The 15,535-nt window shown below is 37.4% G+C and overlaps 1 protein-coding gene across 1 annotated transcript in view; it reads left to right on the top strand.

Annotated features, from left to right (window-relative positions):
* The window catches only part of LOC101573051 (ovostatin homolog), a 73,145-nt gene that overhangs the window by 40,561 nt on the left and 17,049 nt on the right, over positions 1-15,535 (top strand). Inside the window, exons 16-23 of the mRNA XM_023707416.1 lie at positions 3,666-3,836; positions 4,393-4,531; positions 7,395-7,497; positions 8,147-8,375; positions 10,232-10,361; positions 12,224-12,342; positions 12,925-12,976; positions 14,132-14,215. Of these exons, the coding sequence (XP_023563184.1) occupies positions 3,666-3,836; positions 4,393-4,531; positions 7,395-7,497; positions 8,147-8,375; positions 10,232-10,361; positions 12,224-12,342; positions 12,925-12,976; positions 14,132-14,215 (1,027 nt within the window). The remainder of the gene's footprint in view (positions 1-3,665; positions 3,837-4,392; positions 4,532-7,394; positions 7,498-8,146; positions 8,376-10,231; positions 10,362-12,223; positions 12,343-12,924; positions 12,977-14,131; positions 14,216-15,535) is intronic.

The raw sequence follows: 15,535 nt of genomic DNA, 5'->3' as shown, positions 1-15,535 counted from the left end.
GTTCACATCAAAAAAATATTTTAAGTACACAATTTCAGAACCGTATTTCTTTTTCTTTTTCCTTTTTTTTTTTTTTTTTTTTTGGTTGTACTGGAGCTTGAACTTGGGACCTTCACTTTCTAGGCAGTCACTTGTGCCACTAAGCTGTCTTCCCGGTCCCATTACCTAATATTTTAAGTCAGAAAAATTATTCAACATTTTCCCTTTTTTATACAAATATGTATCAAAATTTTGACCTTTCTGATATTTGTATGTCTAATTCAGTAATTTATTTTTTCTGATATGAAAAGTATACCTCTTTATTGAAGAACACACACAAAATACACAAGGGCATAAAGAAATCTTTAAAACTGACAATCTAACTCATGTTTGTGTCTTTTCCAAAAGCAATTTTTTACTAACTTAAGATATAATTTTAAAACTCCAATTCATGGTTTTCCTTTCAACATTCTACCTTAAGCATTAAATATTAAGCTACTTGTGAATATGGCCATACCCCCAAAATTGTTATACAGATTCAATGCAATTTCCATTCAAATATCATCAGTATATCTCACAGAGTTAGAGAAAACTTTCCTCAGATTCATTTGGAACTAGAAGAGACCCAGAATATCAAAAACAATCCTGAGAAACAAAGGAAAGGCAGGAGGTATTGCAATCCCTGACCTAAAATTATACTATAAACGTGCTGTGATAAAATCAGCATGGTACTGACTTACCTGAGGATCAGTGGAGCAGATTAGAAGATGCAGAAACAGCTGCAAATACACTCAGCCACCTTATCTTTTATAAAGGGGCCAAAAAAGCTCGCTGGAAGAAAGATAACATCTTTAATAAATGGTGCTTGAGCAAACTGACTTTCCACATGCTGAAGGTTAAAACTAGACCCATGCCTATCACCATGCACAAAGGTGCAGTCCAAATGGATCAAAGATTTAAATATTAAAACAGAAACACTACATCTTCTGGAGGAAAATGTAGGTACAAAACTTAAAGACATAAGGGTAGGTAGAGAGTTTATTAATAAAAATCAAACTGCAAGGTAAATACTTCAAAGAATCAACAACTAGGATCTCCTTTTTTTTTTTTAAAGCTTCTGTACTTCAAAATAAATCTCTAAAAGAGTAAAAACAAAACCGACAAATTTGGAAAAAATTATAGCTGTCCTCTGTCCTCTGACAAAGTCCCTCTATCTAGACCATATAAAGAATTAAAAATATCAGGTCCCCCAACTCAAAGACTCAATCCAAAAATGGGCATCTAAGATGAATACATACTTCTCAGAGGAAAAAATACAAATGGCAAGTAAATATTTGAAAAAATGTTCAACGTCATTGGTCATTCAAGAAATGCAAATTAAAACAACATTGAGATTCCATTTCACCTCAGAAGGAATGGCTAACTTTAAGAAGGTAGCCAATAACAAATGCTAGAGAGGCTGTGGAGAGAAAGGAACCCTTCCTCACTGTTGGTGGAAGTACAAACTGGTACAATCCCTATGGAAATCAGTGTGTAGATTCTGCTATCGCCTTTCATTTATTGTTACTTCAAAAAAAAATTGGCATCAATTTAATTTATTTTCTCTTATAAGTCATTTTATTATTTTGTCTGAAGTCAATGAGGGCTCTTTCTTTGTATTTCTATTTCTATTAGTATAATATCTCTCTGAATTTATCATTTGGAAGAAGTTCTGCCAAGTAGACCCATGTATTAATCTCACTTCCTTTATTTTCAAAAACTTGTCCTGAATTACAGTTTCTAAAATTAAGCTTCTCACCTTTCTCTTTTCTGAAAAACTCCATTCACATTAGATCTTCTTAAACCGATTTCCAATTTAGCAACTCTACCTATGACCTATGTTAATTTTTTCTCTCATTTTCTATTTTTCTTCTGTGCTTTTAAGAAAAAAATTTAGTCCAGTCTGCCTTTGACGTAACAATGTAGTGCAATGTGGCCTAGAACCTATCCTCTTGGAGCTCCTTTCATTACTGGGATTACAAACACGCACCACCACACCCAACTTTTCTATGCTTTGTAAACATTCTTTTTGCCTGGGGTGGGGGACAGGGCCAGGGAGGGGCATACACCTGTAATTCCAGCACTCAAGAGGTGGAGGCAGGAGGACCACCAGGAGCTTGAAGCAGTCTGGGCTATGCATTAAATTCAATAAAAATAAAATTTCCTTTTAACTCTTTTTTTGTTGAGATCTTTATACTTTATAATTCACATCTCATGATTTTTTCTGGTTTTTTTTTTCTAGTTCATCTACATTTCTGTGTTCTTTGTGTGGAGTTATTTTCTTGGTGTGGACAGAGTTGATAGTTGAAGAGCATCTTTAGTATGTTATTCTGGCAAAAAAATAAGTTTCTTAATTCCAAATGTTGCTCATGGAAATAAGAATGACAAGATTGGCATGCTTTGTTTCTCTTTTGTTTCTGCAGTGTCCTTAGTTGTACCCTATTACTTCCTTCCCACTGTGAAGAGTCTTGTCTCCAAGGGCCGGTACCCTTCCTCTACTGATCAGATTCTTTCTTTTGGCCACAGTCAAAGACTGCCACCTCCGAGATGATTCAAGCCCTTTCCCTGCTGTCTTTCCTGGGAACTGCTAAGTTCCAGAACCATGGTTCATATTTGGACATTAAATGTTGGCCACTCTCTTTCCTTCCATCTACAGTTTTGTGCCCCTCATGTTTACTACCCCTAGGAGCTCTGTCAAATCTGGGGTTCATTTCTTTACTAACAATGTGAAGATCATAGAATTAGCCTCTGTGATCTAGTAATGTTAAAGAAATAAATCCTGGACATCACTGGTTGTTCTTTTTCAATTTGATATTTTCTTTGGGAGGTTCTGTAAAAAGATTTGAAATCAGAGAGCTAACATTTTCCTCCAGACCTAGGGGTTCTAGCATTACAATTTCAATCAATTATCTACTCATTGTCTTTGGATTCATCAGTAAAACTAAATTATCTATGTTTTACATGTTCTCCCAAATCCTGAATTATTCCTGAAAAAATTAATGCATATGGCAATGACTATTGCCTAAGTTATCTTTCTCATTGCTGAGGCATAACTGAGGAGTTATCTTCACTTAGGGCTTTAACTTTCAAAGTTAAAGTAGGAAAGTTTTGTTTAGCCCACAGTTTGTAGAGGCCTCACTTCACAGTTGGCCAAGGCAGAGTGGGAAGGAGGAGGAGAAACAGCTCATGGCAGGCAGAAGGCAAAGGTAGCAAGGCACTAAGGATGGAAGAAGCTAAGCAGCAAACGACAAGCAACAGTAGCAGCCTTCTTTCTGTCTCTTGTATCCTACCAATCTACCCACCCTTACTGGGGGGCACCCTTAACCCTAGTGTGCACCATGAATCAGTCCCAGCACTGTGCCCTTAATTCCAGCATCATGTACTCTAGATCCAGCCACTTCTGAGGAGCCCCACCTAGGACCACGTGAGGTCCTCAAGGGATAGCTAGACGCAAGCTACAACAGCCACTCCAAATAAAATTAGTTTTCTCTTTTGAAGAAGTTGAATACAATTATTCAAGTACATTATGATTTCCATTCTCTTATAGAAAAACAATAAGAATAAACCATTATTAAACAAAATGTTCTAATTATGTAACTGGTTGTTTTTTTGAAAAAGTGCGTACATCTCTGTGCCTTCTCTCCTAGGTGTATAACATGCTTCCAGACAGAAAGCCTTATAGTTATTTCTACAATGGTCTCAACCTCGATGATGACAGGGTAGAGCCTTGTATTCCCCGGAAAGCCATGTTTTACAATGGTTTGTATTACATTCCTCTGCCCTTCTTTGACGATGAGGACACCTATGAGATTCTCAGGGTAAGATCACTAAAGATATTTAAAAACATTATACATCAATTTTTATTTTTAGTATTCATAATGCATATCTATTTTCATTAATGTGTAGTTTCCTTCTGATATTTTGAGATTTGATTTCTGAAATTTGCTAATAGAGCAGTACTCAAATTTGTCTTACAAAAAGGAAGTACTTTTTTTTTAATTTTCTCTTTTGTATTGAAAATAAATTGTGTAGTTAAAATTCTGAAATCTCAGGTTAGAATCATTGAGACAATGTACAAGTTATTACAATAATCCTTACACAGGAACAGTCAATGAAGAGGTTGATAAACAGTGCCAATTTCATAGGGAATTTCCCTTGAAATTTAATGCAGAATTTTACAAAATGCTTAGTAAAATACTTGTCATTTTTTTTCTTCACTTAAGGCTTTAAATCAAAGAGAAGTGACTGGGTTTCTATGACTCTAGAGCCCTGTTAGCATAGAAAACATGTAGATTTATGCTGTTTTAGTATTTTAAAAATGATAGGGCTTTGACAGTTCTTGAATGCATGACTTTTCTTTTGTTTCTTTGAAAGAATGTGGGTTTAAAAGTTTTTACCAACCTCCGTTACCGAAAACCAGAACTATGTATGATAGACGGAAGTCATCCATACCTCAGGCCAGCGGATCTAGGAAGAGAAAGATACATGCCATACGGTTCATCTGCAGTGACAAGTGGGTAATCAAGAGTTTGGGGCCAAGGGCTCTTACAACTGGGTTTATTTGTATGAAACCACACAAAATGGAAATCTTGGTATGTTTTTGGTTCAGAAGGAGTATCTTACAGGTCAAAAAACAGAATAAGATTGACTGGAAATAGTTTTGACTACACAAAATAATTAGCTTCAGCTATTACAGGAAGATTATCAGTGAAAGTACCTAAGTTCAATCCCCAGTACTGAAAAAATATATATGTCAAAAGTACATATGTAGCGGCATGGAATGTGTGGGGATATATAGAAGGGGGCTTATTGTGACTGTGATAGGGTAGAATGCATTTCTGTGTGAGTCTCTTATTTTGTTAGGTACAGACTAAAATCCAGAGTCAAAGGCAAAGAGCATGTTGGCACCCTGATATTAGGACAGCTACTGTCAGTAAATGAGTCCCAATACTTGTCCACTTTCAAGCAGAAGGACTGAAGTTTCAAAATTGGCCATACATCTAGAACAATCATGTAGGCAAGCAGACTTTGCATATAGAAGTGTAGTCAGGGATGCCAGCTGGAGCCTGATCCCCAGAACTGACCCCAAGTGACAGCTGTATTCTCAATGCCTGTGGGAGTACTCAGGTACATCGCTTCAGTTTCTCTGCCCCTCTCACTGAGACTAGTCCTGCGGTCAGTGTGGCTTCATCCTGGAGATGAGTGTCACAAGTTACACTTGAGAAACATAAGGGCCATAAGGATGGATTCAGGGACTAGCCGAGAGGTCCCACAAAGTCCAAACGCTTGAGCCATAGTGTAGTCCTAGTCAAGAGATTAAGGCTCCTTCCTTTCACTACTAGATGGCACCATATTTAGTGAGCTTTACCAGACACATTTAAACATTCTTATGTATCTGTTTAAAATTTACTGAAACCCAAAATCCTTCAATGTATTTCCTTCTTTCTTCAGTCATTTAGTTATTCATTCACCCAACAAATATTTATTGAGACCAGAACTGAGATGCGTGATGCAAATACATTGACAAGATAATTTCCCAAACAGAGGAGTAGAGCATTGTTAGGCTTATATGATGACAACTCCCATAGCCCTTAGTGCTCAGAGTTGGGGATTTTGAAGGGTGATTAAACCACTGTGTTGCTATAACTAAAAATGCTATGAAGAAAAGGGCTTTGTTGGAAGAGACAGGCCACTGTGAGGCTGCCCTGGTGGGCTGTACCTCCCCCTTTCCTCCTCCCTTCACTCCCTGCCTCCTGGCTGCCACCACATGAGCAGCTCAGCACCACCCAGGCCCTTCCACCATGCCTTCCAGCCTTGGAGCCAGCCAGCTGTGGACTGCAAGAGTGGGGCAAAATAAACCTCCCCTCCTTTAAGTTGTGAAGTTGTGGGTGTCCAGCATTTTGTCTCAGTGAGGAGGAAAGTGACCCAGACATGAGTTAAATTTTTAAAATGTACCTAGGAAATAAAAGAGACTCAATTTTAGGGGCTATTTTTTATTCCTGGAGGAAGTAATACTTGAACTGAGACCAAAAACTAATCATAAAAGGGTAAAGCATTCCAGTTAAAGAAGGAAGAGCTATGAAAGATGAGGTAAGAAACCACAAGCCCTTCTGAATGACAAGAGGAGATGTAGTTCAAATAGAATAAAGACAACTAAAGCAAGAGCCATGAACACAGTTAAGACAACCTTACATGAATTTTAAAGAGTTGGGAGGGCTGGGGAGATAGCTCAGTGGTGTAAGTGCATGCCTGAGAAGTGCAAGGTCCTGTGTTCAACCTCCAGAACCACAAACACACACAAAAATTAAATGCAGTTTGGATTTATATTATTCTAATATATGCTACTGACAATCCATAATCAGAACATATAGTACACATTTTTAAACAGTATCTTTAACAGTTCTGTGAAAAGGGTTTGGGATTTAGGCTCCTTAAGAATTACAAAATGACTCAGATGTCAGGAATTCAGTTAAGCACAGAGATGCCATGGACAACTATAAAAAGGCAGTAGATATAGAGAAATGTGGATAGATCTTTGAGCTGTGTGCAAGTTGCAAAAGAGGACATTTGTAGCTTCATGAGTTATGGGATGCATAGGACAGAAAGGGGTGTGACAATGCTTGAGGTTCTGACTTAGAGAAGTGGTTAGGTTTTGATACCCTTGCTGGAGTAGAGAGATGCTAGGACAAGCAGGGGGAGCACAGAGTGAGCTTACTCTTGGAGCAGCTGCACTTGCAGTCTCTGTAAAGTAGCCACAAGAACTAAGTGCAGAGATGCACAGGGAAGTGTGAGATTGAAGGAAGAGGCCCAGGTGGAAGATGGGCTGAGGAGGCACCAGGACAACTATCGTAACTGAAGCTGGTAAGGGTTTCAGTGAGTGACGGTGTGGTAAGAGGAGGATTTAAAATAGCTCTTACACCAAGCACGAAGAGTTTATATCCTTCAAAAGGGAGAAGAACTCTAGAAGGATGTGGTGTTATAAAACTCGGGCATAGTGACTGGTCAGAAAAGGACCCGGGGTGTCTAGTGTAGCCTAAAGACCATGCATGTGGAACAAAATGTTCTTGGAAATTCCAAGGGCTCATTCACTAAAAACATTAGCAGAAGCAATGCCAGCTAACACGACTTACAGATGTCAGTAGTTGTGGATGAGAAACTCCAACAAGTAAGCTGACAATGGAGAGAAAGCACAAGCTGCTTATTTGTCATTTTGGTTTGGCTTTTGTTGCTGACTTGTAGGCTGAGACTTGCCGATACCCATTTTGCATTCACGCTAACGCAGGCCAGTCATGCGTTTCACAACACTTAACTTATAGGCATTCATCATTAAGGCACAGATTGTCATTCCCCCTACATAAAGCATCTTTTCCTTTTAGATTTTAAGTTGAGAGAGAACACCAACCATGTACAACAGGCTATCATAGAAACTGTCAGAACAAACTTCCCTGAGACATGGATATGGGACCTCTTCAGTGTTGAGTGAGTTATTCAGCAGCTTCCTTCCATAAAGGTCTTTATTCCTATCTTTTTATGAACTTCTATTCCTGAGAATATTTGTAAAACATAAAGTAACACTGTTTCAACATACTGATCCTATTTGATTTTTTTCTCTGTTCTTTTTCCTAATCTTTTTTAAACCAGAATTTTGTTGCCAGATCTCACACTGTCCAGTCAGCTGTCCCAGATTTTAAAAGAAAAATAGTGTTTAAAGAAATGTGACTTTTTGGGCTGGAAAAATAGCTCAGCGGTCTAAGTGCCTGCCTGGAAAGCACAAGAAGCTGGGGTCTGATCTCCTCATGCCACATGTAGTGCCTGCCCCACCCGAACCTGCCACGGAAGCAGAGCGGCCTAGCGCAACCCTGTAATCCCAGCACTGTGGCGGCTGAGACAGGAAGAACACTATGAGTCTGAGCTGAGTAGTGAGACCTTGTACCAAATAAATAAATAAATGAAATGTGACCTATGTCAGGTTAAATTTTATAGAAATTCAGCTCTCCAGATTTTTATCTAACACCCTGTCCAAACCCTGTAACTCATTTTTAAACCTCAGCTAATCGATTGTTCTGCTCTGCACTACATTCCAGCTCTTAGGTAAAGAATGCGTTTTATCAACCATCTCTTCTTGCAGTTCCTTGGGGTCAGCGAATCTTTCATTCATCACTCCTGACACGATGACCGAGTGGAAGGCCAGCGCCTTCTGCGTGAGCGGCGAGGCTGGCTTTGGCATCTCTCCCACAGTCTCTCTACAAGTTTCCCAGGCTTTCTTTGTGGAAATCGCTTCCCCCTTCTCAGTTGTTCGAAATGAACGATGTGATTTGATTGTCAGTGTCTTCAGCTACCTGAACACGTGTGCAGAGGTACGTTTCTCCCTTTGATCTGGAGACAAAGGGAGACAGAAGTCTAACAAAGATAAAAGATTTCTTAATGTCTTCCGTGACTATTTGCTTTATTCTTAAAATGATACTATAAGGAGATTGCCTCATTTCCGCATTCTTCAAACAAAAGTGGTTGCATTAATTCGAAACACTGGAGCCGGGAAGATGGCTCAGTGGAATAAGCGCTTCCCTGGCGAGAGCAAGGGCCTGCGTTCAATCCCCGGTTCTGCCAATCAATCAATCAATCAATCAATCAATCAATCGCAACATTCGTTTGAGTATTGCTTTGAGAATGACCTTTCATAATGAGGCACATTCTCCCATGTTTAGCGTCTTATGCACAGAGTAATTAGGTATCTTTTTCTTCAGTTCTTATTTTTTGTTAGTACATTCTTGCATTAGATAATGCATATGTTATTTGCGCAGACCTGGTACATGTGCATAACAAATCTTTTGGTTTGTTTGTTTTTATTTTAAAGAGGAAAAATCAAAAACAAAAAATAAGAACAAAGACAAATGCAAAACAACATACAGCAGTACAAATGGTACAGAATTTCAAAGCAAGAATAAAAAAATGAACAATGGTTATTATATTACATATTGTTATCATTAAATTTGTTGTTCAGATTATCAGATATAGGTATACCAGATTGATCAAGTGATTAAACATTAACTCTTCTTTTCAATAAACCTAAATTTTTTCTTGTCATTTTTACTTTCTATTTTGTAATTTATTTAAAAGAAGATATAAACATAAATGATAAGACATTAGAAATGGTACACATTTAAAAGAACAAGATGAAAGCTCTTCAACTGTGGTTGTTTTATTGCACATTGCAGTCTTCAATGTAGTTGCTCAGATTACAGACACTAGCATAGAGAGTTATTCAAAGTAAGAGTTTTAAGTATTAGCTGCTACTTGCAAAGAAAAACAACAGAAGTGAGTTGCACACTCTTCTCAGCTATCCTGTATGTATACTTGCGTGATTTTCCCCTTCTGTCATAGCTAAAGCTTGGAAATGACCCAAATGCCCATCACCTGAGGAATGGATGGAAAACATATGGGTTTTTTATGCGATGGAGTATTAGTCAGCTATAAAGATAAACTTGAGGCATTTAAGTGAAATACATCAGACCCACATGTGTGGGCATCATATTGTCTCCCTAGTGTAAGAACCTCAAAGAATAAATAAAATCTAAAAGATACAATAGATATAGTAGAACAGAAAGAAAGAAAGAAAACATAAGAAATAAATAATGGAGATGAGGGAAAGTACACAAATTATAATTCAGTTTTGTCCTCTTCTCTACCTTCTCCCCTTTCTCCATTCTTTGATCCTCTTTCTTGTTGAAAAAAATCTGTCTCCTACTCTCTATCACCTATTTTTATTTCTCTATTTATATTTTATATTTCACATATAAGAGAAACTACAGTACTTCAGATTGTGTATCTATTTTCTTTTTCTTAACATTATGGTCTCAAGCTAGATTTATTTTCCTACAACAATTCAAGATCACCCTTTATTATGGCAGAGTAGGCCACCACTGCATCTACATACTGCATCTTCTTCATCCATTCATCTGCTGATGCACTTGTGGACCACTTCCGAGCTTCCGCTGTTCTGCGCTGTTCTGCTACGCAGGACTACATGTGTATAGCTGTAGTGTGATGCATTGGCCTCTTCCAGCACACTACCTAGAAGGAGAAATGAAATTTCTAGTTAATTTCTCAAGCTTAAAAAACAAAATAGATGAGGCATAATTTCCTGAAGATGGGAGGGAATAGGGATACAAATGTATTTACAGTGCTGCCCTCCTAACCATGACTCTTTTTATAGATATCTGTTCAATTAGAAACATCTCACAATTACGAAGCCAATATTAACTCTCCGGAGAGCAATGACAGTGTGATTATCCAGGCTGGAGAGAAGCAAACCTACGTCTGGACTCTCCTGCCTCAAACTCTGGGTAAGGGCTCTTAACCTTCTCTTTTCCTTAAATTCACTGAACAAACAAATTTATTCCTTACATTTTTAGTTCTTTTTGAATTTTCTCTATTTAAAAGTCTTACTTCTTATAATCTAATTTCTGGTTGCTAGTGTGGTAGAGAGCAGAGTCATCAGGCATTTGAAAAGAAAAGCATAACATGACTAAAATACAACATCAGTGCCAGTTTCCACACCCTGTCAGCGCACACATCATATCGTCTGAAATGAAAGCTGTATTTTCCTTCACGCTGCCTTAATTTTCGCACACTTATTTCTTCACCCATGATTTGTACAAAAATGCTGCTGATGCAAAAGATGCTTCTCAAGTACAGGGATCAATTATGGGACTTTCTGGAATACAGAAATTTCCTCACTACGTCGAGGAACTCAAAAAGCACAACACTTTGATCAAGGCCTTACAAGAACATTGCTTCTGTGTGCATAGTATCTGTACTCTAGAAAAACAGATTTGGTTCATGTGTGGTGGGACACATCTGCAGTCGCAGGTACTGGGAAAGGGAAGTACGTGTGTTGCAAATTTTGAGACCAGTCTGGGCTACATAAAGAGACTGTCTGTAAAGTGAAAATAGAACAGAAGAAAAGAATCTTGCTAAAGGTATAGTGAAAGGAAAAAGTTAAACAAGGAATGCTAACCCTGATGTGCTCAGTATGAGTAATTTTGAAAATTAAATTATTAAAATTTATTTTATATCCCATGTACAAGGTAATATTTTAGCAACAATGATATGATATTTTTAAATTCACTTGTAATTTAGATCTGCCTCCAACTTTTTTCCTATTAGATTTAAAATTCCTTTTTTCTTATGAATATCTTCAAAACTGTCATTCTGGATATTAAGACAGAATACTGTAAACTTTTTAAAAAATTTTTTAATCTTTTATTTATTTATTTGGTACAGGGTCTCACTATGCAGCTCAGGCTTCTAGCGATCCTCCTGCCTCAGCCTCACCAGCGCTGGGATTACAGGCATGCACCATCATGCCTAGTTTCACTGGCCAGCACAGCCTGCTAGAGGTTCTGGGGCCAGCATGGCATGTGGTACCAAGGATCGAACCCAGGTCCCTGCACTTTCCAAGCAGATGCTTAGGCCACTGAGCTGTCTTCCCAGCCAGGATACCGTAAAACTTTCTCTTTCTTTTTGTATTTGGAGGATTCAATCCTAAGGGTAGAATTTGCAGAACAAAAGAATGAACACTGGCTGATGAAACCAACAGTATATCTGGTTACATATATAGGCACATAGGTAATATTAAGCTTTATAAGTACTTTTTATAATCCTCTATTTTTTATAAATAAGGAAGGTTAGTTTTTACTTACATAATGTGCTATTACAGGAAGTTAAAAAAGCACAATGGATTTCTTTTTAGTCCATAATTTCAATCCAGTCCTTTTTTGTGATATCATATTGTACTATTTGTTTTTGTTAGATCTTGGGAAATGTTAGGAGTCCTAGTTATCTAATGTTATGTGCTTACAAAATCGTATGTTATCTTTCTAAACAATATTAGTCAGTTGGCTCAGATGGCTTTGTAAAATGTAATATTGTTAAAATTTAAGTTTTAACCAAAAAAACATAATGATAAAAAGATAAATAATAGAAATAAGTTGATTTCTTAATAAGCAGAATCTTAAAATGAATAAAACAAAATATCTTAAAATATCTCCAGCAGGAGATAAAACAAATAATTTGGTCTAAAACAGTACTATTTGCACAGAATTTGGTTCCTCCAACTCAAAGTAAGATCCACAGACTTTGGAAATCATTTCCCATCACACAAAGGCAACAGACACTTTAACTTCCAGTTGGGAATATTTTCCAGGTGAAATCAATGTCACTGTGGTTGCCAAGTCCAAGGGGAACAGTGCCTGCCTAAATTCAGCAACAGAGCAGCTCAATTTGAACTGGAAGGACGTTGTGGTCAAAAGCATACTGGTCGAGGTACGTGCAAGACTATCCTGGTTTTCCTGATGGGAAACAGGCAGCATCTAAGACATGAAGTTTGTAAGCACATTGTTGAAGTAACTATATTAATTTCTCAACTTTATTTTGACATACAATGTACCCTTTTAAATGGAATTGAAGCAGCATTAATCTTACCCTTTCTCTAATGCATCATACTAGAGAGTAAAACTGAGAGATTTGATGAAATTTTTCCACTGGGGACACTTGGTGCTTCCTGGTATCTACTCCTTTTTCCTTTCCTTCATCCTCAGCATGACTCAGTACTTGGCAGGGAGCATCCTCACCTCACCTGTTGGCAAGTCCCTGTTCTACAGGACACTTTCCTTAGTCTTCTGAAGACACTAGACAGGTGCAGAGACACTGAGAGCATCACTCATTTACAACCTGAGGTGCTAATGTTGTGTAGTGAATTCTAGATATGAACAGAGGAGACAATGACAAACCTGGTCCACCATCCTTAAGGGGAGTGATGATTGATTGATGGCTTCACATGGAAAGATGACCCAGATTCTTTGGTTCATTATTTAGTGTGTGTTTTCTTTGCTTACTTTTTGACAGCCTGAAGGCATTGAAAAAGAAATGACCCAGAGTTTTCTTATTTGTACAAAAGGTAAGAAGATTAGTCCCAAATAAATTTTATCAACCAGCTCACTTTATATCCTCTCCCTATACATTAGTCCATTTGCCTTTTCATTCATTTTAAAACCTCTTTGTGGATTACTTGTCTCATGTCTGATCTTCACTGTAAAATTTTAGCTGATAAAAAATATGCCTAAGAAATATGCTTAAAACCTTTGGCATTTTTCAGCCTCAATCTACTGTTCTCCTCTTGTATATTCCTTGTTCCACTTATGAAAGAAGCACCACACTGTGCGGCTCAATGAGAAATCAGGGGTAGGTTGCAATATTATGTAATATAATCTTTGCTCTGGCGCTTTTAGGATTAAATAATCCATAGCCAGATTAGCTTTGTACTATAATTCGAAATCAGTTATTGTGATGCCTCCTGCCTTACATTTGTTTGCCACACTTGCCTTTACTATTCTATGTTTTTTCTGGTTCCAAATGAATTTTAGGAATGGTTTCTCTAAATCTGTGAAGTATGCTGATAGGTTTTAAAAAAAAGATATTGCATTAAATCCATATAACAGTTTTAGGAGTATGGTCATTTTCACAATGTTGGTTCTTCCTATTCATGAACAATGCTTTTTTGATCTCTTTATTCAGAGTACTGCAGGTTTCAATGTATAGCTCTTTTACTTCCTTTTTTAGATTAACTCATAAGTATTTCTCTCTTTTTTGGATGCTATTATGAAGGGTGTTTTTTCTCTAATTTCTCAGTGAGTTTGTTGTTTGTGTACAGGAATGCTAATGATTTTTCAGTATTTACTTTGTATCCTGCTATGCTACTGAATCTACTAATTCTAGAAGTCTCTTGCTGGAGTTTTTCTTTTTTTTTTTAATCTTACATATAGTATATTCTATCATCTGCAAATAATGATAATTTAATTTCTTCCTTCCCTATTCTTATTCTTTTTATTTCTCTCTCTTGTCTAATTGCTCTGGTGAGGGTTTCTAGAACTATATTGAATAGGAGTTTTGATAGTGGACATCCTTGTTCCTGATTTTAGAGTGAAAAATTTCAGTTTTCCTCCAGTGAAATTGATGTCAGCTGTTGGTGAGGTAAAGACCATTACACAATAGAATATTATTTAAACTCTAAAAAGATAAATTCACTATATTTTAATGCTATTTTTCTTTTCAGGTACCAAAGTCTCCAAAGAAATCAAGTTGGACTTGCCAAATGATGTAGTAGAAGGATCTGCCAGAGCCTTTTTAATTGTCATAGGTAAATTGATTAAATTTTGTTCCATACTGACATAAAAGCCTTGGTTGAGGTGATTGCAAAAGAAAAATCCAAAGATAAAAACAAAGAGGGCCAGCGAGATAGCTCAATGGACTAAATGTCTGCTTAGGCAAGTAAGGAACAACAGTTCTATCCCTGGCACCCCATGCCACGCTGGCCCTGTCCTCTGGCACATTGAGCCTGCCACGGTGACCAGGCATCTGGGGAGGTCGAAAACAGGAGGATCACTACAAGTCTGAGCTGCGTAGTAAGAACCTGTACCAAATACATAAAAATAAAAAAAAAATAAATTTAAAAAATAATAGAGATTTTCTTTAGATATCAACTAGAGGAAATTACAGTTCAGGCCAGGTTCAATGTTTTCATGTAGGATCTGAAGGATCCATCTCCAAATCTGTGAAACACTAGTCCTGTAGCTGGTATTCAGAACACAGAAGCTTGTATTATAATCCTTAATCTGAAATACTACATTCATTTTTCAAGAATTCAAATAAGCTATGCATGTTAAAGATATTGGAATTTTCCTCTAAGGGGAAAAGAGAGATATTTTCTAAGAAGCAAACTTCTTATGATTAACACCTTTTCAATAACACATTGTGTCATGAATACCTTTTGAAGAGGGATGGATTGCAGTTTATATTTTATGGCACCAGCTTCTGGGAAACCAAACAAGCAAGACAGCAAGCAAATAAATGCTTTTTCCCTAGCTTCCGGTGTTGCCTGGGTGGTGTCCCGGATAGCTCAGTTGTTTAAATCACATAGGAACGCGGTTCGATTCCCAGCTCTAGAAGCTGCACCAGACCTGCCGTAAGGCACCTTGAAGTAGAAAAAAAAAAAAAAAAAAAAAAAGAAAGAAAGAAAGAAAGAAAGAAAGAAAGAAAGAAAGAAAGAAAGAAAGAAAGAAAGAAAGAAAGACCTCCTTCTCAAATTTTAGGGGCTTGTAGGTTAGCTCAGTTGTTTAAGTGCCTGCGAAGACAAACACAGTCCGGAGCAGGGAACCTTGGTTGGATCCCTAGCTCCAGATGCCTTACGCGACCTGAGCCAGCCACCCCACCAAAAAAAATCCTTCTCTGTTTTGTCTGGTAATAAAATTTTCAGAAAAAGATGTTTTCATTCCAGAAACCCGTTTAATTTATCCCTCACGGCTGTGTCCCTTTACAATACTTTTTAAAACCTTTTTTTTCACACTAAAATATTAACAATTTTTCTCATAAATAAATCAACTAATAACAAATGCTGGGGAGGCTGTGGACAAAAACATTTTGCACCGTAGGTGGGAATGTAGACCGGCACAACCATTAT

This window comes from Octodon degus, unplaced genomic scaffold (genome assembly GCF_000260255.1).
Source record: "Octodon degus isolate 3935 unplaced genomic scaffold, OctDeg1.0 scaffold00288, whole genome shotgun sequence".
Classification (NCBI taxonomy): Eukaryota; Metazoa; Chordata; class Mammalia; order Rodentia; family Octodontidae; genus Octodon; species Octodon degus.
Note: the sequence above shows the minus strand (reverse complement) of the source record. Positions and strands in the feature narration are given on the sequence as shown.